The sequence below is a fragment of the Opisthocomus hoazin genome, chromosome 14 (genome assembly GCF_030867145.1).
Source record: "Opisthocomus hoazin isolate bOpiHoa1 chromosome 14, bOpiHoa1.hap1, whole genome shotgun sequence".
Taxonomy (NCBI): Eukaryota; Metazoa; Chordata; class Aves; order Opisthocomiformes; family Opisthocomidae; genus Opisthocomus; species Opisthocomus hoazin.
Window position 1 is genome coordinate 22281374 of NC_134427.1, and position 23992 is coordinate 22305365.

At 50.9% G+C, this 23992-nt stretch overlaps 1 protein-coding gene across 11 annotated transcripts in view; it reads right to left on the reverse strand.

Annotated features, from left to right (window-relative positions):
* Nucleotides 1–23992, reverse strand: part of ARHGEF9 (Cdc42 guanine nucleotide exchange factor 9) — a 198480-nt gene that overhangs the window by 11671 nt on the left and 162817 nt on the right. For all 11 annotated transcript variants that reach the window (XM_075435187.1, XM_075435188.1, XM_075435186.1 and 8 more), the window contains 3 exons: nt 20235–20366; nt 3816–4059; nt 3035–3103 (listed from right to left, as the gene is read on the reverse strand). In XM_075435187.1, coding sequence (XP_075291302.1) covers nt 3035–3103; nt 3816–4059; nt 20235–20366 — 445 coding nt within the window. The remainder of the gene's footprint in view (nt 1–3034; nt 3104–3815; nt 4060–20234; nt 20367–23992) is intronic.

Here is a 23992-nt window from a genome sequence, read left to right on the forward strand (position 1 = left end):
ATTGGTTTGATGCTGTCTTAAGGCAACTGGTCTAAAATCATTACATTTTTCCCAATCCAGTAAGTAGTGCAAATCCTAATCTATTGCTGAAACCTGACCTTGCGCATCATTAAATCGATTTGGAAGGAAGCCTGGCACGGCACGCGTGCACGCATTTCAGTGCAGACGTGGGCGTTAGCGAGGGGGCTGCTTCCAGACTTGTGCCCCCTTCACTTTGGGATCAAAAACTTCTCAAAACGCTGAGAGTTGTGTTCTCTCTTAACTACCTGGCTAAAGTTTCCGTTAGTTTAAAAAGCAGAGTTTTAAGGTTTCTCCTCCTGCTTCCAGCTGATCCCTCAGCATCTCTCCCCCGCCGCAGCCAGCCGTAGTTTAGATGCTCCCTTTGCAGACGCGCGCCAGCCAGCTCCAGAGTGATGCTTCTGGGAGGTGTGGTACAACAGCGCATCACATAAGCGGCAGTTTATACTATTTGAAAAATGTTTTTCTGCTTCAGCTCTAACAAAGTTGATTGCATTTTCCATCTCACTTCCTTCACGGCTTTTCTCTCTTCCTTAAGTATTCTGTGACAGGGAAATTACCATGGTTTCCCACTTAAGAGGTGGAGGGAACAACGGAGATAATCTAGAAACAAGCCTGTAATAGGCATCCACTGACACGGAGCAGGGCTCTCGACATCGCAGGTCGAGCTGCTGAGCCGTCCAGCCCTGCTGTAGCCACAGAGACCTGTCCTGCAACGTCCATAAATTTCAATGAATAAATAGTTCAGCTGAATGCAGTGGAAGTATTGCTACTCCTGAAGGGCTTCGCTGCCTTCCAGGTATAACTGACGCTCCAAAAGCAGTTTAAAGCCCCTCCCAACGCTACCGTCGTGCTGTGGGAGGCTGTGTGGGGTGGGCTCACCCCTCTGCCTGCTGCCAGCCCCAAGGGCTGCGCCTCAGCAGCACAGCCCCAGGGGCCTGCCAAGGTCTTTGGCAATGTATGAAAAAAGCATATGGAAAGACTCAAAAAATCAGTCACTAAAAGCCAGCTCTCCAGAATTTCCTCCTACCTCCCTCTTCTGAGCAATGCCACCACCTCCCTGCTCCGGCTGCCTCGTGCCTCTCTCAGGGCCTTGGGCACAACGCAAACCACCAAGTAAGAAAACAAAGAGCTTTCAGCAAAACATTCCGTGCCGGTACTTAATTTCATGAATCTGAGACTGGGCTATGATTACCACGATGCAGGCCAAAAGAAACAGAGCTGCTCATTTAATGACCCTATTTGTTGTTTTTCAGATTTCACGCCCTAAGTCAAACAACCGAGTTTCGCTTAACTTGGTGCTCGGGGTCTGACTGAGCTGCTGTCTGACTCGAGGACTTCGTCCCACAGAAAGAACTGCCAGGGTGGTAGCGTAAGCTCCTTCTTCATAATGGAAACGGTGACTGGTGTCTTAGGAGCTAATTAGTTTGAGAGTCAGAGAAGTCTAAGACAATAGCCCCTCCTTTTTCATCTCAGAGAGAAAGAGAGAGAAAGTGAAAGAGAGAAAACAAGAGAGCAACTGCTGTGTAAGAAGTCCGTACCGTTAAGCATACGATATTTGTCAGGATGCAAGTCCAGTGATTTAAGTGGGAATACTGGTAGGCATGCTCAGGCACCTCTGAACTGTGTCACTTAATGAACAGTACAATTATTAATTAATTAATACCTTAATTAATTAATACTTTAATTAAATGAACAGCAAATAACAATTTAAACTGGTTTTGTCATGGCCATCATGCAAGTCAGATTCTCTCATTTTCCAGTTGCTTCCAACCATCTCCGTGGTTGCTTCCGTGCTGGGGGACAAGCATGCTGGCGTGAGGGGTGAGTCTGCAAAACCCCGCTAGTGACAGCGGCTGCCATCGCCTGAACCCCACGCACGCCGGGCAAGATACGTGTCCCTGGGCCCCTCTTTGGGCGTGCGCATACTTTGAGCTTAGAAAATCGGGCCAGGAGAGTTTTTAGAGAACATCTTAGAAGACAACATAGGAAGTTAGTAGAGAGGAGAAGACCAATGACAATGGAGAGACACAGCAAACCAAGGAGTTTACAGCTGGCCTAGCAAACCACTACTGGACCAGCAAAGCCAGTAGACAACACACAGGTAAGGCAGAAAGCAAAGAGCTCCTTCGACTTTCCCAAAACACAACCCAGTGCCTGTACGGAGCGGGGACGAATCTGCCTGGGACGGACTATAGCCGAGAAGTGAGGAGTTCTCCCAAAACCCAGTTCTAGGCCCAGTTGTGCCATGGTACTTTGGTAACGAACCGATACGTCTGTGACTTTGTGAAGCTTTGGAAAACTTGGAAAAACGACCTCTCTCTGACTTTCCCTCCGTATTTAGCATTTCAAAACCTGTAGCTGCAAGAGTTATTGCGAGAAATAATTAACACTGGCTGTTTCGCCAGTTGAGGCTCTCTTTAATATCTAGCATGGCATTTAGTTGGCTGTAGCTTGCCTGGGTGGGGAAATGAATCTGACATTAGAGAGATATAACGTCTTTACTAAGATACTTTATTTCCTAGAGCTGATGCTACTGTGCTGTCCTTAAAAAGTTACAGGTAGCCCCAGGAAACACGAGTGTCCCCTTTCCAAGAGCAGGAAAGGGGTAGATCCCTCGCCATCGCCAGTGTTTTTGCCATCTTTCTTCCTTGCTAATGGGAGACTTTGGGAATTATCAGAACCCCTAACACACCTCCGCACTCACTCCCATTGCAGCCTGAGATAAGCAGCTGAGATCGATTTCTGCCCCCAGGGACAGCTTCTGGACATCAGACTGGAGACACAAGATCAAATTCATCTCTGGTGAAATTCCACTGGCTTCAACCACATTAAACCAGAGATTAATTTGGCCCACAGGTACATTAAGAAAGGATACAAAGCACAAATGGTATTTGATAAAAAAAGAGAAAGGGGAGGGGGAAGTTCAAGGGGGACACTGGATCCTAGCCCAGCAGGATTCAGCCCAGCCCGCTCCACCCTCACATCACCAGGCACAGTGCGTGTTGCCGGTTACCTTTTTGCTTACTGACTTTCTTTACTGTCATTGCCGCTTGCCGCTTTTGATTTTCAGAAATTTCAAAGCCTGGAAAAGGGAACACGGCAAACACAATTCAGAAGATTGCTTACAAAGCCTCTCGCTCATCTAGGGAAGGGGGGATGTTCTGCGCTGTTTGGCAAACACAGAACGCCCTGGGTGGCAAAGCATCACCCAGCGAGCTGTGCGTACAGGCAGGTATTTTACTGAAAAGCAAATCTTCCTGGGAAGGGCAGGCCTCTCTATAATCTCACTTGTGCAGGGGCTGTATGAAAAGTAAGATTAGACCCATTATTATTTATACAGGATCATAAATACGCCCAGTGCTTTACAGCTGAGCAGCACAAACTGAGCCTGAACTGACGTCGGTCACGGTCAATTCATGGGCTGAAGCGGAGGGCAGGGCACGGCTGACAAGTCATCGCCTTCGCTGCCCTCCTCCCCGCACGAGATAGGCTTAACCAGAGCAGAAGTGATGCAGCCAGGAGACTCTGAAGTCAGATGGCCAAAGAATTCCGTCTCCCACAACACCCATGGAGGTCCAGGCTTGAAGCTATGGGCAGAATTTGTTTATTGAGGGCCAAAAATACCAGTAACTGAATTGGAAAGAGACCTATTTATCACTATGAGAGCAACCAAGGACATCTGAAAAAGGCTGAATTGTATTTCCACTACAAAAAAAATGTGGGCTTCTCCAACAGTTGGGGCTAAATCAAGCATTACCAACAATCTCCCTTCAGATTTATTTTGTATTCCTCACCTATCTTTTCATCTTCTTTTACCATCTTCCGTTCTTCTCTGAACGCTCTAAGCCATCGTAACTTCTCCTCCAGTTTCTTGGCAAAGAATAAGTGCATTTCCTCAGTCTCCTTGTTATGAAGTTTGAAGGCATTCTTCATGCTGACATTGAAGTCATCATCTCTCCCATCTTCTATGTCCACCACTTCGTATTTATCCATGTCTATGCGACCTTTGTAATACAGAATATCTCTTCGTATCAGATCCTACAGAGAGAAAAGAAGAGATGAGTTGATCGTAAGATACTTACAGAGCCCGAACTCAGCAGAGAATTCCTGGGAGGTCTGAAGGAAAGAAAGAAGTGGTGAAACCTGGTCAGATTCTTCAGGCCTCATCTGCTGTGAAGACATTTGTCGCTGGCTAAACAAATAGGGTAGGTCATAGGCATAGAAGAACGAAATACAAATCCTCATGCTGCAGAATTTTGCTTCGAGGCATGAAGAAATGCCTTTGAGTAGGTAACATACTTCCATCATTTTTCATGATGGGAAGTTCTGTTCCGTAGGATGAGAAACTGGAAAACACGGGCCACTGGCCTGACGGGATCCCTGTGCTGCAAACCAGGCTGTGCAGAAGCGTCTGTCCTGAGGAATCAGCTCGGGCGCGTTTGGCAGTGCAGACTGGAGAGCGCCCATCTCTCTTTTCCAAACACATTTTCAGTCGGGGAGATGGGTCTCTGCCCCTTCGCCCTGGAACGCATTTCCCATTCATACACAACTCATTGGCGAGACAACGATCACCCTGATTCTCAGCTCAAAGAACTCCTAACCTTTCTCCCTCCCATTACGCCCTGGTTTTAACCTCTTGATCCAGCTTAAATTTTTTCTTTTTCCCTCCTTGATGTTCACAACCTTTACAACCAAACCTGTCCAGCCTCATCTCCTTTCTACGCTGATTATTCCTGCCCCTTGTTTTTCAGCAACAGCTCATATCTCTGCATTGAGCAGGGAAAAGTAAACTAGCCTTCATTATTAATTTTTCAGAACCCATAGGAGAACACCCATGGCTCCGTGGCTGGTGGACGTGCCCAGCGCAACCTCCGCAGCCGTGCTGTCTATCGACTGCCACCATCCCCCTGCCACACCACGGCCGGCACGTAGTCACGGCAGCTGGGAGACGGCGGTAGGTGGAGGTGGCACCAAAGAAAGCCTTCTGACATCTGTTGTGTCAACTGCTCAGTCACAGACGTGAGGTTGTGGATGCTGATGAACGGCAGCAAAAACCAGATAATTTCCTGTTTTCCTCCTTACCCCCTTCACTTATTTCAGCTTTGCCCATCAAATTTTGTACTGCCTTTACTAGACCTGTTCCTGATTTATCCTGGTGTAAGAGGAGCATTGGCCCCACATCTCTATGTCTTTATAGGAATAGATAACAAAAAATATCATCAGAAAATAGAATGTTAATTATACAGTCATGACCACATACGGTGATTCAAGTTATGAGGCATACAATATTTAAAAAGCCATATTTAGAAACACATAATCAAGATTTCCTTCCTCTAGCCACTCTCAAAAGCCAATATTCAGGTGTATTAAATTAACTTAAAATACTTTTTGCGACTGCCCTAAAGATAAATGCTATGTCAAAGGATTCATTTAAGAGGAAAAATACAATCAATTTACATCATTTATTTACTCAAATAAGACTTAGTAGCAAGGGGTTTTTTTTAAAGATAAGCAGTAGGTATTATTTTAAAGAAATCACTAATCTCGCAAAACAAACTGTACATCATAATTTGTTAGCAGACTTGCTGATGGATATGCCAGACAGCATTAACAATCTTGAGACAGGGCACTGCCCAGAGGCTCCTAGTCTTTAAAACCTGGCTCCCTCCTCTGGAGTGCTCTAGGAGGCGAAAAAATCCACTAACCAATATATCGTACAAATACCTTCCTCTAGTATGTAGGCTTGGAGTAACGATGCTGTCCAAAACATAAGAAAATTATATTTCAGGCTGAATATGCAACAGAGATTCTTTTCTGTTTTGTCCTACCTTGGACGATCGCTTCCTTCCTCCCCCTCTGGGCCCAGTGGAGTGCTGAGAAAAGGCTGCAAGCATCACGCTGAACTCGTTCAATTAAATCAATACTGTGCACTGTGTTTAAATTTGAGTCTTGGAGCAGTTCTCAGAAATAGCATTTATCTTCACCACGTTCTCAAAACAACCTGCTCTCAGCTCTCACAGCAAGAGAGATGTGCTCCTTAACTGAGCTGTGCCAGCACCCATCCTCCTCCCTCCAGAGGACCGGCTCGCCGCTGCCGAGAACCTCCAGACCCCAGCACTGAGCAGGGTGTCCTTGTGAGCGAGAGGGGAGAAGTGGGCTCCAGCGTCCTTTTCTACGCAATATTCATGATTATGTATAGATTTATTTACAGGAGGTATTACAAGAACAAATAATCACAATCCTCCTTCTCACCTGGCTCTGGAAGTACAAGGCTCCAGGCAGTAGCTTTTTTCTTACACATACTAAATAGGTTTTCTCCTCTCTTATCTCTCCAATTTTTATTATGAAAAATTGTAAGCTATTTTCAATCACTCAGCGAACGCATTAACAGCTTAGTGCTGTCGCTGTACTCCCAGAGGAGAGCCCGCCGGGTTGGGAGGTGCCTGCCCGCCCGGGGCCGCAGCAGGAACGCTCGCTGCCTCCCGCGCGGCCCAGAGGCTCCCGGCCTTCGCAGGCGTCGCCGAGCACTGGGGGTGAAGGCAGCGGCCTTGCCTAGGAGTTGCTGAAGGAGCAACGAGGAGATCAGGCAATCGCACAGGCGCTTTTGGAAATAAAACGGCCCCGCAGAATATTATTGTTGGCGAGAGACGCAACAGCGGGCAAGAACAAGCTCGGCTATCGAGGCTGCTTGCAGAAAACCCACCAGGAAGAAACGCCGCGGTTTTGTCCTTGAGGGCTGAGCAAGCCCATGGGCAAAGGAGGGAAGGACGCTGAGGGCAAAGCTCCTGCCTGCTGCTTTTACTTTCGTTTTGAGAAGAAACTTCAGCAAGAAATCTGTAAGGAAGGAACCCTGCTTTCTCCCATCGCCCTCCGCAGAGCCTGGAGCTTGGCAGGAACCTTCTGGGGGAGAACCAGCCCCTGGAGCTGGGGAGGCTCAGGGAAAGGGGCTGACACAGAGGGGGACGAAACCACTCAGAGAGGCACAGAAACGGCAAAGAGCTCAGAGTGACCCAGCCCGATATCACAGAATCACAGAATGGTCGGGGTTGGCAGGGACCTCTGTGGGTCACCCAGTCCAACCCCCTGCCCAAGCAGGGTCACCCAGAGCAGGCTGCACAGCACCGCGTCCAGGCGGGTCTGGAATATCTCCAGAGAAGGAGACTCCACAGCCTCCCTGGGCAGCCTGGGCCAGGGCTCCGTCACCCTCAACATCAGCCGGGCGCAGGGCGCTGCCCCGTGCCAGCGCTGCTTCCGCAGCAGAAGGACCATTCCCCGCGCTGGCAGCCCCGCCAGCACTGGTACCCCGAGTTTTTCAGAGACCCTTGAGTTCTGAGAGTGGTGAAGCACACAAACACCTCCGTGAACAGCACGTGCCTGCACGCGGATGGCACCTTCCACACCCCTGGTTCTGAGGAAGCTCAGCCCACGTGGCATGTTCATAACTGTAAGCGGATAATCTCAGTTTTAACGGATCAGGCAGTTCCTGCTACCACTTCTTTCTTCCCCTCTTCTTGCCAACACTCAATAAATGGATATTACTCACTAACTGACTAAATTTTAACACCCATAGTACGGGAAACATAATAATTATTCGATCCATGGATATTTTATCACATACGTTCCTACAGCTCTTGAAGAATAACGTGCATTACTTCACTCCTTAGCGAAGCACGGGGAAAGGCACTTGGCTTACACTGTAATTGATATCAACAAAACTCAAGAATTCATCCGGGCTACACGAGGCATGTTCAGCAAACCAGGCCAAACACCTGGTTTAAGGAGCTTTTTCTGCACGTGGACAAGAGAATAAAACTTCCGGGGAGGCGCAGGCAACGAAAGCCGTGCTGCTTTGCCGGAAAGCTGCAGCGGTGCGGAGAAAGGAACCCAGTTGTCCCCTGCACCGTCTGTGAGCGCAGGGCTATCCGGCCTTCGCTCCAGCACCTAAGCTGACTCCAACAAGCACACACAAGATAAAGGGAAGCACACGTGTGGCTGAGGGTGAAAATGGGTTGTTGAAACAGACTCGTTTAAGTACCGTGTGTTGGAAGGACGAAGCAAATGTGTCTCCACAAATGGAGATTTATCAGCTCTGTTAGCAGCCATGCTGCCGAAAGAAGCTCCGGCTTAGGGGAGGGCTGAAACGGCAGCTGGGACAGGCTGCTGCTGTTACGCCTGATTATTGCAGGGATAACATACAGGAGAATTAGAGAGGAATTATTCAGCTACAGAATTTACCCTCATTTACGTGCTGGCTATGTGAGTATAGCATTTTATCCTGTCCGTAGTTAAGCCAGGATGACAGCTAGCCCGTTTACACTGCCCAGTTTTGAATGGCACACAAAACTATTTTCTGTAGTTAATTCAGATAAGAGCAAGAAAATATAAAAAGACAAAAAAAAGACTCTCAAAACCTGACCAGTGGGGAAAGGCCAAAGAAATGGAGTTGTTAATCTAGAAAGTACATGAGTAAAAAGGAACGCACTATTGGTATTCCAAGATGTGAAAGGTGCTTTTCTTCTAAGGAGGCTGGTGATCAATTATTCTCCATTTTGATCGTGGCTTGGCTTAATTTACCACAAGGGAGAACAGGATTAGATACTGGGAAAAAAGTCTTTCTAGCTCTAAGACTGGTTAAACATAGAAGGGATGAAACAGGGAAGTCTTGGGACAGCGTTCCTTGGACATTTTTGAAAAGCAGGTCAGACAAACATCCGTCAGAACTGATCTGAGTACACTTCATCCCGCGAAGGGAACGGTGAATGTCCTGGGGCCCTCCCCAGCTCTGCGTTTTGGGGATGCCTGAGGACCGGTGACAGGCGGAGGAGGAAAGGGGCCAGGAGCAGGCAGGACCAGCACGGGCTCCAGGGCCGGGACAGCAAGCACGAGGAGCAGCGGCACACACCCGCGGTCTCGGCAGACAGCACCCAGGTTGCGCTGCATGGCTCTTCGGGACATTCATGCATCCAGGTCATTTGCACTTATTTGTCTAAATATGAGGTTTTTTACCCTCCAGCTTCTATGATTTCCTTTTCTTTCCCGAGCTGAGGTTCATTAAGCTCCTCTGGATAATGCTCTGCAGTTGGTTCACGTAATCTGTACGAAGGATTCACAAGGAAAAGATCCAGCCAAAAAAAGTAATATTTGATGGGAGCACGAAACAAAGTTCTGACACGTTACGTAAACCTGCCACAACTCTGCCCTCTGCATTCGCTGTGTCAGAGGCTTACAGCGGACGTGCCTGCGCCCGAGGCAGCGGCCGTGCTGGGCGGGATGTCCCTGCCTGGGCAACCTGCTCGGGCTATCCCCTCCCGCTCTCACTCTGACCCGGTATCCCCATTTCACTGTCCCCTCTCCGAAGCGGGAGGTGACTTTCTCTAGCCGCACTTGAAAGAAAAAAAATTGCATTTGCGACCATCATAAGGCAACCAAGAACTTCTCTTGAAAACCTGAAGATCTGCAGCTGGGATGCGACTTCCACAATGAATTCTGCACCTACCCCCAGATGACTGCAGTGGCTATCCGTAGGAAGGACTGCATCTCTAATAGTATGAGTTATTACACGGTCTGATTTAAACTGACTTCTACTTGTCTTTAGCACTGCTTTCTCCTCCTGCTCTCTGGCTTTAACTGACCACTTCTTTTCTGCCCTGAGTGCCCCAGGCCATAGCTACGTTTGCCAGGTGCTGCCTTTGCACTCCGTGGTTGTGCAAGACCCCGTAAGAGTCAAACCCTGCCGTGCTGCTGCGGAGGAAACACAATATTATTCACAAAGGGGGCAATCTGCCGGTGCAGTCGATCGCTAGCGCATTGGAATTCAAAGCTGTTCCACGGCAGCACACAGCACATCAGGAGGAGGTTTTCCCCCCATCAGAGGGCACAGCTGAGCCCTCGAGAGGACCTGGCCTGCTGCATGTCCCGGGTCATCTGTTCCCCGTAGCTTTGCGTGCAGCCACCTTTGGGCATTTCAGAAACTCCTCCAATTTATTTCTTCGTGGGTGGCGTGCGAGGATGGACGGGGAGGTCTTATGCAAGGGTTATGATTTTAGGCTGGCACATTTTTTTCCAAGTGCTATGGTTTACTCTATGCTAGGTCACGCTCCACTTCCCATGCGCGAAACCAATCATCTGTAAAACAAAAGTGGAGAAAGAGCCATTTCCAGCCATGAGTCATTAAATCCCTCTTCTGACTGACAATATTAAAGATGCCAACCACAGAATAATCTGTCACAAGTTTCTCATTGCACGTGTAGGTTATTGGTCCTCCTGGCTATCAAAAGCCTGCATATTCCGATGGCAAAGTGGTCTCAGAATGACCTGGGGAGGAATTATGCACTCCGAGTACGTGGATGCAGTCAGGTCTTCCGAGTGCAGGTCCTGAGGCTGGCAGGGGCTGGCTGCGGGCCTCGGGGTGAGACGCAATTCGTCCCTCGGTCCTTCCCCATCTCTATAACGGGATAAGGATATTTGCTTATTTTACAGGGCAACTGGGAGCTGTAAATAAGCAATCACCGAAAGACACATTGAAAGCCTTTGGTGGTGGATCTTTGACAGCTCAAAGCCTTGTAAGAACAGCTTCGTGCTACACGTGCTGCGGGACTCGGAGCTGGCAGGCCAGAGGAGGGGGAGAGGAGGCTCGCAGGCAGCAGAAGCAGCCCAGCGCAGACCCCCCGTCCCTCCCGCGAGGCAAAGGGCAGCCTGAGCGACATGCAACAGGGTGGCTCTTCCGCTGGGGATGGTCACTGCGTCCCCACCACTGCCTGACAGAAGATCAGCCCAGTGGAGACCTTCTGAGATGTCTTCCTCTCTCCCTGAGCATGGGTGACAGCACCAAGTCGCACGAGGGGTTTTTTTCTCCTCTCTCCTCCCTACCCGAGACCCCAGCTTGGAGTGACGAGCGTCGCCAGTGACGCAACGGCCCTTGCAAGCGCTCCCGGGGCTGGAAGGCCGAGAGTATCACAGTGCCTACACACGGCTGAAACAAAGCCAGGGTTTGCCTGGGACGACTAATAATTGAAACATAACACCAACAGGGCAGGAAGGTAGCAGCATGCTCAGTATAGAAAGCAGCAATCCCTGCAGACTGTTTTTGCCCAGAAGGTGATGCGTTCTGCAGGTATCAAAGGAGAGGAGGCTGAAGAGGGACCCACTTACAGGCAAGCTCTTCAGCTTGGCGAATAGGTGACGCCAAAACGGTTGATGAGTAGTGAATAATTGATGCTGAAATTGGGAAAAGACTAAACCTGGGTCCATTATTCTTGCACCCAAACACCAACTCAGGATTTGGAAAAGGCTGAGCTGTCTTTTGCACTCAGGCGTGGGTCTCAGACCCCTCTCTGGTGCTTTCTCACTGACCTGGGCAGTGACTGCAGAGCAGAATGGAAGAAGCAGAGGGAGCGAGCAGAGTTTTTCAGTTTACGCCTGAAATTTGTCCTGATTTTCCCGCCTGCCTGCTCTCTGCCTTCCGTCTGCCCAGCCTGCTGTGAGCAATGAGAGCATGGCGCGCTGCCACTTCGCCATGTCTTTGGGTATCGTTAGTCATCAGGGCTTTCAACGTTCTTTGGCTTTTTTAAAAAAAAAAAAAGATTCAGAGCCTACATTTTTAAAATCTAATTTACCTTAAAGCGACCCTTTGAAGAAAGCAGCCCAGCCGGCTTTTCACGAACACCAAGGACACAGCTTTCCATAGCATTTGCTCATTTGACTTCCCACTACTGCGGGCTGATGTTTAAGTCGGGACAGTTACGCGCCGTTCCCATCGCCCTCCCCGGAGCCCGAATGCATTGCAAAACCAGGCCTCTCCTCTGTCCCAGCGAGACCCTAAAACTCACTGAACCCTTCTGCAAGGTTTTGTCCTGAATATTCCTGATATCAGAGAATAAATCCAAGTGCTGCCGAGTGGTTGGATGCCAGTGCCTGCGAGCTGTGTTACCACCCCGTCGGACACAGCAGTCGGCCTAAGCCAGCCTTTAGGAGCAGGGAAATGGGGTCTGCACAGCCCAACCTGCGAATGCGACGAGGGATGGGACGTATTAGAGACGGGGGGAGGTAACACCACCGCCCTGACACAACCTCGGCCACTGGCTTCCTACGACGGGCAAAATCATTTCCCCCGGCGCTGCCATGGGGAGAGGGGAGCTGAAATCTCTGCACTCTCCGTTTACGTAACTCCTCCTTGCAAAGGACAGCTGTGCTGGGGAGGTCGGCAGATTCCTGCCAAATTATTCAGCAGCGTCTGTCTCCTGAGTTTGGAAAGAGACATTTGAATCATCCTTGCCAGCTCCATGAAGCCGCAGTGTGGGATCCGAGCGGGGGAGGACTGGAGCTGAAAGCATTTATGTGGAAATGCTATTTTCGGTCAATGTGTTTAGTGGAACCTCAGTGGCATTTTGATGCCTTGTTCCACCTCAAGCCCAGTCACACTGGCTGCGAAGCGGGGAGGCGAGGGCGAGCGTGTTTCCAGAGAACTAATAACAGGAAGAGACGGGGAACCCTTCTGCAGACACGTCACTCGGCTTTTCTGGTCTCTCCAGTTTGCTCCCAGGGGCTTCAGATTGTGCCGCTGAGAGGCCGCAGCAGGAGAAGGGTTACATTTCCAGCTCTGGAGGTTTCGCTTGTGGGCCAAATCTACACCCACTGCAATTACAGGAGCGATAAATTAGGCGCAGAGTATGTTGTATAGCATCTCGCATATCTGCATGGCTATATGAGTAGGCTAAACCTGCTCCCTGTTCACAGAAGAAAACACAGACTGTCGAGGACTCCAAATTCAGCCCTTTCTGGATTTTACCACTGAACTAGCAGCTACCAGCCTAAAGCCTTCTCCCACCCTCCTCCAGCTGGCTCCTCTGGCTGACCCCGATGTTTTCCCCCTACACCTCCCGCGTCCCAACAGCCCCTCCGCAGTCTGCTCTTCCCTCTCAGCTATCGCCTGCCGAGCAGTGCCGGGGCAGTGCCCGCTGGCTGCTGTGGGTTGCTGCCTCCAGCCAGCGCAGCCCATCAGCACCAATTCTCCTGCAAAACCATGCTCGGGGCACGTAATGAGCACGTGCGCATCCCCGCAAAAGCATTCAGGGCTGTTTTGACTACGAAAAGGAATGTTTTCTTTTCTTGACTCTGCCATACCTGCTTTTTCATAACTGATTTTCATCTATCTCCTGTCAATGGCTGGACTTCATCCTGCGCGCTCAGCTACCTGCTAGCCACGGAGGCTGATGGGAGGAGCAACCTCCCTCGGTGTGCTCTGCGGTCCAGACCCACAGAACCCTGCCGTCTGCTGACAGCGCCGATCGATGGACTGTGCATGAGCGCGGGGCGACATCAGCGGGGCTGTGGCAACCCTGCTCCTGAAAAACTTCATTTGACGCTTTGCTTTGGAGCTGGGACCAGGCTGGTGTATTTTCGGGGGGATGCTAGCCCACCAGCTCAGACTGCAGCGTGCCTTGCCCGTCAGCGCAGCACAGCACCGAGCCGCTCTTTGCAAACAGCGAGACGCAGCCTGACCCATTTTCCCACCCTGCTGCAGGCTGGACCCAGGCTTGACCCAAAACATGGCATTTCGTGGAGATCTGCGTTACTGGGGGGGGAAGAGAAGGGGTGGAAGGTGTTGCAAAAGTCAAACAGTGTTTCTTGTGGGTCAAAAACCCACTTGAAGTAAGAAGAATTGTCCCAGTGCTGCTCTGTGTTTGCAAACAAGATTTTTGAGCTGGCCCCATGAGACCTATTTAGCCTCCAATAAAAGCAGGGCCGTCGTTTTGGTGCAAAGATTATCTCAATGTTTTTAACAGAAGCGATACGGGAATTAGACCTTCATACACTAAAAGGGCTCAGAAACATCTCTTTTATCTTCCCATTTGGAAACCTGAACTCCGATGGAGTTTGACAGGAATATTTTATTTACTCCAGCTCCTACAGCACAGCTATTTCTGGCTGACTCTCTGGCTATTGCTACTGAACTCGCCCCATTTTGCTTCTCATCCAACCTGCTTTGCTCCGGGAACTGAAGGGAAGACAGCAACAGCAATAAACCACAAGCTGGAGTTTGCATCGCCTCTTGATTACAAGAGACACATAAAAAGTGCAAATGCAAACTAAATGTGTTTCATGCAGTCACTGATCTTTCTGCGCTGTCAGAAAACACTAAACACGGAGCCCCATCAAGGACTGCTCAACTGCTGGTGAGAGAAAAGCGTAATTCGGTGCAGAAACTCTGTTAACCCTTCCTAATGTCATTTCCAGCCTAATGCTGCCGTGCTCTCGAGCCCGCTGGGGAAATCCAACCCATTACCCAGAACAGAGAAAAGAAGATGCTCAGCTATTACGCGATCAGCACCTCGAGCATCCCCAAACATAACAAGCTATGATCATAACTAATGCTGTGTGTCACATTCCTGGATGTTCAGTGCTATGATTCGCAAATTTAAAGCATCTCTGTGTCGAACTCTCTCAACTTCAGGGTGATCAGAAAAGTAGACCCTGTGCCTTTAAGGCAACATCTTTTGATGCTACCATCATCGAGGATTGACTTCATTTCTTGGTAATTACAGTTAGCGTAGTAGAATATGTATTCTTCTTTTCTGATTATAGACATATGGCAAGTCAGAGGCCAGTGCTTGCTTCCTACAATTTAATCCCTTCTTCCTCTCCAACAGGCGGTTTTGCGTTAGGGTAACCAACCAACGGCCTCTTCTGCAGAAGGCCCCGCTCTGGCCTCACGCGCACTGCAATGTCCCAGCCTCTGGTCCAGGAAACACCAGCAGAACATTCATTGACATCAATCCGACAGCTGAAAGTTACCCAGCTTTGCAAAGAAAATCTCACCCCTGAGCTCTCCGGTGGCTCTTCATCAGGAAGGGCGGGCATCCAGACTAACTCGGCGCTCCCCTTTTGACACAGGGTCTGGAAACGTTCTGCAACACCTACCTACATCCACGGCCATTCCAGTATTCAGCTGACTGAACACCGAAATGGTCCACGAGGCCATTTCATCTGACTGAGCTTCTCACTTCGTAGCACCAGAAGATAATTCAGTGGTGACATTTGGAAGTGACCAGTGCTGTCTCTGATGGCAAAATCTGAGCCAAAGAGACGTATTTGTAAAGCTCGGAAACCAATGTTATTTGTGAAAATTTCCCACACAAGTTGCTTTGCAAGATGCTTGCCAGGAATGAAAGCTGGCTGCCATAGCGTCAGCTTCTCCACCTGCTGCCACTGCTCTTACTCATGCAGCCCTCGTAAATCCTAGTGCAAGTTTCCTGCTTGGAAGAAAGACTTCAATATACCCTTCCTGGCGGAGATCACATCTGTCAAGCACATTTGAATGCAGCCCTTTGTAATTACTCATTTGCACAAACTGGGTCTCTGTCTGAAGTCCCGACAGTTTTCCAAGACATGGTGGTCATGGAAATGCATTCAGGGTTTCTCTGAGGTGGTGGAGCTTGCACTGGCAACCAGGAAGGGCCGGAACTTTGCTGCTGGATCCGAGCAGTGCCATCACTCCTTTCCTCACGGCTTAGTTCGTTATAGTCATGTTAATATAGTCATATTAATGACTATAGTAAGGTCCTGTTCTTTGCACCCAAACAAACCCTCAACCAGGCGATCACCCAGCTACCCACATGCCCATTGCCAAAGACAGACTCTTGGCTCAGCTCCTGGTGCTAAAGCCCTCGGAGATGCAGCCAGTGGGAAGACAAGAAGGACGTTCGGTTTCAAGGAGCTGCTGCCACTGGCAGCCCTCAGACCATCCCAGGCATCTGCTGAGCAGCAGAACACCTCTGCGAGATGAGTGAGCGATAGGATACAAGGGGGCGATTCCAACCTGAACCTGCCGAGATCTGTGGACACCCACGATCTCAAAAGGCCAGGTAGGTGCTGAAACCTGGCATGAAACGTTTGGGAACAACTCACAAATACGGCGCATGTCAATCAGCGAGCTCCTGCCTGTCAGAGGGCTGGCCTGGCATTACTGACGATCTTCAGACGCATCAAGCAAGGGAACAGCGAGGTGACAACCTCAAGAAGAATCACCCTGAGGTTCATCCTCCCTCACAGGAATGTCTCGGTCCGACATCCACCAAAAGAAGGCCCCATAACCTTGAAACCTCTTCAGACACCAACAGACATGGATGGCAAAGCGTCTGGGAAGCAGGCCGCATTCAAAGCGGACAGGGGTTATTTGGAAATGTGTTAACTGCTGCCGAAAGCAGGCAGCTGGATACGAGAAACACCGCCACAGCCAACAGACCTTACTCCTTCGGCACGGGCAACACGGGACGGATCAACAGACAAAAGAAACGTGGTAATTCTCGGTAGCATACGCTCAGAGTCCTGCTGAACCTTTCCCAGGCCATCTGCCTGTGTCGCTGACGGAACAAATGCGATCCAACAGACAAAAAAAAAAAAGAGATGTTTTCTGAGACCGTGGATGGCGCCTGGTCTTCAGAGCCACAAGAAGGACACTGAGCAGTGGACCTGGAGCAGTCCGCATTGCTCACCAGCTGACAGCACAACTGCCATGCAGAAGCCCAAACCTGGACGGGGGTGGGATGAGATGTTACTCTGCACGCAGCGCTCACCTCCAATAATCACTCCGAAGTGAGTTGTCACCTTGGCTACAGAGAGCATTTTTTCATGCTCTGCCCGGGTTCCGCAGTGGTACCGCCTGCCCTGAGGGTCAGCCGCGTGCAGGACAGACACAGAAAAAGGGCTGCGGGCACGCGTGCAGCAGCGTGCGCTCTTGGGACGGATACACCCAGCACATCACGGGGCTGGAAGCGGAACGCTGCTGAAATTTTTCCAGCAGAAATAAAACTGGCTTTCACCAGCACTTCTCCAGATATCGCAGGAATTCATACACCACCTTCCTGGGCCTAATGTGCATCCACTGGCACCAGTGAATGCCACTGCCAGCTCACCTTGGCCTACTGGGGTGAAGCTGATTCCAGCTGGTTTCGCCACCTAGAAATTCTTTAATCTTCCAGTGCATGACCCAGTGAGCAGGAATCTGACAGTCTGTGCCATGTCAGCCCGCTGCGTCGCAAGTTTTGCAGACAACGGAGTTCAAAGGGAAAGATGGAGAATACCAACATCCAAAACTGTCACAGAGCTCGTGGTATCAAACTCTATCTGTTCCCTCAGAAACTCGTGGAGTTTCCTCAGAAACCTGTCACGCCACAGAACCCATCTGCATTACTAAGGGGACTCCAGAGGCCAGAGCTCTTGCACCTGCAATCACGTACCTGGCAGAGGACGGGTAACGAAGGTGAGGAGAACGTGCAGATAACCGCAATGAAGATCTGGAGGAGTGGGAGATCTTGTCTGAAATAGGTACTTGTCTTCTAGAGCCTCTCAGGATATCTAGCATGCTTTCATCAAACTAAAATATCTCTGATATATTTAAACAAGGAATCTTAGTTTCTTATTTCTATTAAAAATCTCTTTTGACTAATAAAGAGGTAAAATTCAACCATTATAGTCCAAAAATAAATATATTCTCCAATTGACTGTGCCATGATGAAGGATGTATCGTACCTACTAACTTATTATATCTGAAGAAAACCTACACATGCAGAAGATTTCCTGAAGAGGAAGATTCACTGAGACGTGCCATCTTAAGTGGTACCAAAGCCGAAAATTTTTATCAGGCTCAGTGACTAAACACACCCCATGCAAAACATAGGTCAGGCTGTCCATGAATTTTGTCACTGCCTGTGTCTGGAACAAGAGGGCTGCTGTTCCGTCTGCTGCTTTGGAAACCTCTAAAGGACTTCACTGTCCTTGTAGACAAGGAGAGGAGCTGGCAGCCCTGGACCAGGCTGAACTCTGAGACCTTCTGGAAATCTCAGACTTTCCCTTCTTGACTCAGACAACTCCAGTTCCCTGAGGGTTTGCGCAAGTGGGACATGAAAGCATCCTGCCAGCTCACGGCGCTCTCCAGCCCTTTAATTCCCATGACTGGCACCGGGCTGGGCTGCAGACGACCCCAGGACATGGTGCTCTGCCCACCCTGGCCAGCTGTCTGCTCCCTGCTCTTGGGGGTATTTTGGGTAGTATTTCATCTTCCTCAGAGAACAATTTTAAAGCATAAGGTAAAGCAGGCTGGCCCCGGCTCCCCACACCTTGATATAAATGGTGCCTCACTAAGAAGGCCCCAGGATATAGAGCTCTGGCTCTAAAGCAGAGGTGATCCTGCTAGATGGTTGCCTGTTGGGATCTGTAATGGCAAAGCCTGACACAAAGGTCAAGGCAGCAGAGACTATGTATCATTCAGATTTATTTCATATAGGATGCGTGATCCCGAACCGTGAGCTATCACTCCTCTGAATTCCATGCTCAGACAATCTTTCTTAACACGGTTCCAGGAACTCGTTCTCCAGATGGGAGAGTCGAGCTGTAACCCCGTCTCCCCTCCTACCCCAGCACTCTGAAGCATAACAACTGCAGCTTGATGCTGGAAAAAGAGATGCCAGAGGACAACCTACAGCGAGGTATGAACCCTGTGCTCATGAAGTCGGGCTCACTGGATGAGTTACCACCCTCTGCCCTGTCACCTGCAAGCTCAGTAGGGACACTGTCCCACAAGACCCCGGCTCATGGCAGAAGAGCCTGCCAGATCTTGACATGGAGCCAACCTCTCTGCCGGGCAGACCCAGGCCACCGTGCTGTCTCCGAGACAGCCACAATCCGCAGGGCGTTTTCCCGTGAAGGCATCTCCTGCGCCACACCCACCACCCACAAAACGCCTTTTGAATACATAAGGGAAGAGGACAGTGTCACGCTAACACTGTTCGCATACGGACGCAACCTGTCAAGCCCCCAGCAGCCTGCTGTGAATCGCTGAACCCTCCCATGATACCCACGGAAATCCCAGCTCTGATATTCCTGGGCGTTAACGGAACGCTCGATACCTCTCTGAATCAGTCCCCATGCAAGCCAAACTGGATGCTGCCTTACGAATCGGAAATTCAGGGCCACAATCCAAGTGTAGGAGGTCAAGATTAAAAATTAAACCCGGCTGCATACTTCCAGGCTCATTTGGACAGTCCTCTGAACATCTGACGTTGTTATTGTTGCTCTGTGGTGGTTTGTTGTTTTTTTTTTTACAGAGCCAGGAAAGAAGGAAAAGGCACAGCAACAAGAAGGGGAAAAACAAGCACACGCGTTCCAGAAAGCAAAATTTCAGCCAGCCATGACTCAGGGGCAGCAAGTGCCACCCACTGCACTGCACAGGCTGCAGCCCGGCGTGCCGCGGCAGCGGGCAGTGATGCTGAGGTGAGTCAGGAGCCACCCACGTCCCCCCACGCCCCCCCCACGCCGCGGCAGGGTGCTCCTCGGGGGGCTTAACCTTTCCTCGGCGTACGAGACGTGACAGGAACACAGCCCCAGCGCGCGTGCAGCCAGACATGTCGGCAGCTCGCCCTCGCTCCCTCCCGAAGCCGGTCCAGGGGACTCCCCTCTGCACAGCTGCGGTGAAAATGTGGGTCCCAGTCTGTCGGCAGACAGAGGCACCCCGCACTTGGGAGCTCTGTCACTTCGAGCAGCTGTGACAGCAATGAGCTGGGACCATCTTAGCGGGACTACAGCAACACAGCCACGATGCTGCCGCTTAGCACAGCTGCTCCGAAACACAGTTCGCCTGCTGCTATTGATACTGCAGCACGTTAGCGTCAGTACTCCTCATCACCTTCCTCCACCTTCATGGTGGGCTCCACGGCAGAGAGATGCCCTACGAAATCCAGCGTAGAGCTACATGAGGATGAGGTTTAAAATGCGTTTCGCCACGCGACAGCACGCACGCCCCGCTACAGACCAGGCTGCTGCCTGGTGTTCCTCCGAGAGGCAGCGATCCTCACATTAACGCAGCAACTGAGCTGTCTGCCCAAGCGCCAGGCCTCACAGTTCATAAATTCTAGGGCTATCTAATCCTAGATCACACGCTGCAGCCAAAACCCGCAAGTAGAAGCGAGGCAACGAGCCAAACCAGGGGCACATGACAAAAAGGCAGGAAAGGAACAAGTGGAGGCTGGATCTGCTCTGAGCATAAAGCTCCCTCTCTCACGGTATACTCACCATCCTGCCGTTCAGTATTTCTAGCTATCCATGTCCTCTTCTGCACGTGTAGCAAACAGCCACCTTGTCCTAAAAACCACTTTGGACTGGAAAGCCTGCCCGCAGCATGTCCTTAGCCGTGCTGCTTTCTCCCTGGACGTCCTTACCTTCTTGCAGAGAACCATCTGGTGATCAAAGAGAAAGAAAACACGCTGCTGGTTCCGTCCATAAGGCTGGTAAATCCAGGACATCTCTCCCGTGTAGATCAACTCTGAGCTGCGGTCCAAGATATCGTCTCCCTGGAGGGCACAGAGAACGACGCCGAGTGAACCGCTGCTCCCAGCCAGGGCAGTGGATACGTTTCTCTTTGCAGGATGGGGAGAAGTAATAATTAAATAAAATTTTGGCCCTTCTGCAGCTCTCAAAGTCACCCCATCTGACTTCAGAGCAGAAACTGGAGATATTAGGGTAATTCTGAAGGAAGGGAACTCAGTGAAGGAAGTGTGGGCACTCGAAGCACGGTCATTACAGTTCACATTGCAATGAGCAAAAGCTGCTCCAGACTCCGTCCCTGTTGCCCCCCCTCCAGGTACCCCCAGCCCCTGGACCTCGCTGCAGGTGCTGCTGGCATCCGAAGCGTGAAGCCCCTTCCTCCTGCCCACGACAGAGCCACTTTGTATTCAGGGTAACAAACCTCCCTGGCACCCCTGCCCCTTTAAAACAGCACCCCAAAGCGCGTCCCCTCCTGAAATCTCAGGCCACCGACCAAAGTCATCTGCACTGGGGTCTCAGTTCCCCCACCCGTGAGGCTGCCAAAACCCATCCCTCCAGATCGTTGCCTCTCTTCCCACTCATTCAGGCAATTACAGTCCCTTCTCCCACAGCTCATTAGAGCTCCCCATCTCCAAAAAACTGTCAGGACCACCCCAGCTCCTCCGGCAGTCTCTGTCCCCCCCGGCTGGCGAGGCCTCCCCGGCCAGCTGCCAGAATGCCCTCACCCTTTCTCTGCCTCCAGCTAGCGCTTGTTTTCCTCTCCGATTTTTTTTTGGGGATTCATGAGCAGATGGTCTTGAAAAAACAGCGCGCTCTCTCCCACTCTCAAAGAGAACAAATGCAGTCACCCTCCACTAATTGGGATGAGCTGGACTTTTTCAAAAGTTAATTAAAATCTATTTATTAAAAATGGGTGAATTCACCACCACCTGCCCTGTGGGCATCTCCGTGTGTCTCTCACTGCAACATCACAGAAGGGATGAGGATGACTTCAGCTAAAAGGTGAGGAGCAAGAGAAAGAAAAGCTTGCTTTTTTTTTTTTTTTTTTCCCTTTTTGGCTCTGAAACTGGTGCAGTTCTGGCTTTGATGTCAAACTAGAACCAATTTCTGGGACAAGACCATCCCAAAATCTCGGCAACCAGCTTGCAAGGGCTCAGCCAGCTATTGGGGGCATCTAGCTAGGCACCCTTTTCTGGCAGCACTTACACTTGGAGGTGCCAAAGCAACCAAGAGTCACCCCCACTCCTGATTTCTTGGGGAGGATTTCAGGCTGCAGTTCAGGTAAATGCGTAATTAACCTCTCAGCGTTGATTGGAAGCGACTGCCTGAGTCCCTGGGCCCTGTGACAACAGCAGCTTCATTAAGTCGCTGCATCATCATGCTGCAGCACAGACTTGCAGTTCGCCTTAGCGAGGTGTGTATCCATCTCGCTTCCGTCACTGTGGGAGCTGAAGGCCTCATTGGGGAGAACTTCCCAGGAACACAGAGGGTCATCCCCAGCAGGGATGGGCTGCGCATCGTGCAACTTCTCAGCAGCGCGGTGTCAGGGTCCAATTCCAGCCCTGGCACCTCCTGGCCAGCATCCGGGGACCTTTCTAGTGGTGCCCAGCGACAGAACAAGGAGCAACGGGCACAAACTGAAGCAGAGGAAGCTCCAGCTGAACACGAGGAAGAACTTCTTCCCTCTGAGGGTGACGGAGCCCTGGCCCAGGCTGCCCAGGGAGGTTGTGGAGTCTCCTTCTCTAGAGATATTCCAGACCCGCCTGGACACGGTGCTGTGCAGCCTGCTCTGGGTGACCCACAGAGGTTGGGCTGGGTGACCCACAGAGGTTCCTTCCAACCCCCACCATTCTGGGATTCTGTGACCTGCGCGCTGCTGCGACAGCTCGGTGTACGCAAGCCCTTGAACAAGAAGCCTCTGAAGAAACCACTCCAGAAATGGTGGGCTTTCCTGGCTGAACGTGAGCTTATATGAAGAAGATTCCTACAAGCTGATGGGAGCTGTCATGAGAAGGGGTGAGCCGAGAAGAGGCTGGCTGCTAAAAATAGAAAGCCAGTTTTGTCTTTTACCCCTGTGGTAGCATCTCCAGCCTGAGGACACAGAGAGGACTCTGTAAACACTTCTACTTGATTAGCTGAATCCAAACTGTGTAGTCCCTGCAAGCAACACAAACAAAAAAAAACTCGGATCTGAAATGATAGGGTTTGTATTGCATTTTTTATGTTGGGAAAACAATTTATATGTACAGTCTATAGGCTAGAAATAGATGATTTCCAAAGCTGGGTTAGCAAATTTAGAAATACATATTGCAAATAGCTTTGGACTAGCACACTGCTGGCCAGCTTCAGCCCCCACGAGCGGCATCTCCACGGCCCTGCCGGTTCCTCAAGCCCTCGGCTGCAAGAGCAACACCCCAGCGCGGTCGCACCGCCGGAGCCTCCTCGAGCAGACGCAATGGACCTCGAAAGGCATTTTTTCCCCGACACAGTTACACCACCTCCTTGCACAGCCTGAACTGTCTCCTGCTGGCGGAGTGTCCCCACCGGGAGGGCTCCCAGGGTCAGCTGCAGGGTGGCAGGCAAGGGGGAAAGCGTTTGCTCTTCTCCTCCACCGCTAACGTGACCACCCCGGCACGCCTCGACACTGGGGCCTGACCCATTCCGCAACGCCTCTCCCAGTCCTGCTCTAAAGCCAGCCCTAGGCCTGGATCCCTCCAATCCTATACAAAACCAGGAAAAAGGTTTCTTTTCCTTTTCCACTTTTTTCCAAGCAACCCCTAGAGAGGTTGGATCATCTACCTCCTTGTGTAAGCTGAGAGGAATACTGCTAGAAAAGGAAGAGGATGAAGCGTTAGTTACTCTGAAGTGGCAGATGTCCTACTGCCTTCAGCAGAGCACAGCGGCCAAATGGCCAAGGGAAGACTAGATGACATCCCGAGGTCTCTTCCAACCTGAGCTATCCTACAAGCCTACAATGAAAAACCCCAGCCCTCCCCAGCCTGCACCCAGGGCTTTCACCGTGCGTCCTGCTACACACCAAGGGCACCAAAAGGCACGCTGACTCCTCCTCTCTTTTCGCAGTCACAGGCAGAGTCCAGCTACTCAGCATGCAGTAATGGGACCAGAAGGTCACCCAGATCTCGGCAGGACGCGTGCTTCATGCTCCCTCGAGCTTGCCAGCGCTAGCACGACATGTGAAGTCCCAGGGCGAATCCCGACGGCTGCAGCAGAGGGTCGGCTCTTCTGCCGCTGCTTCCGCAAGCTGTCGACCACCAGCCCCCCAGCTGGGCTATAGGTGGCCACCACCTTCTGCAGCGAGGAGCTGGGAGGAACCAAAGGCTTTTTGCTAGCGTCGTGAAAGAAGTGCTGTTGGGAGCACCAACATAACGAGGGTGGGCACGGCACTGCGCACTGCAGTACGTTACAGCCCCGGGCTGCCCCGCTCCTTCTCACCACGAGCAAGCCCCGAGCAGATGCTGTCCCAGGCTCAGCACCACTCCACAGCCCCGTGGACCCGCTCCCCTGAGCAACCTCCTGACAGGGCTCTCGGCTGTCACTGCCGGGCACAGCATCCCCTGTACTCGTTAGCATTCAGCGAGCGGGGCTCTCTTCTGCCTGACACTGCTGCTCTTCAATTAGAGACTGACAGGCT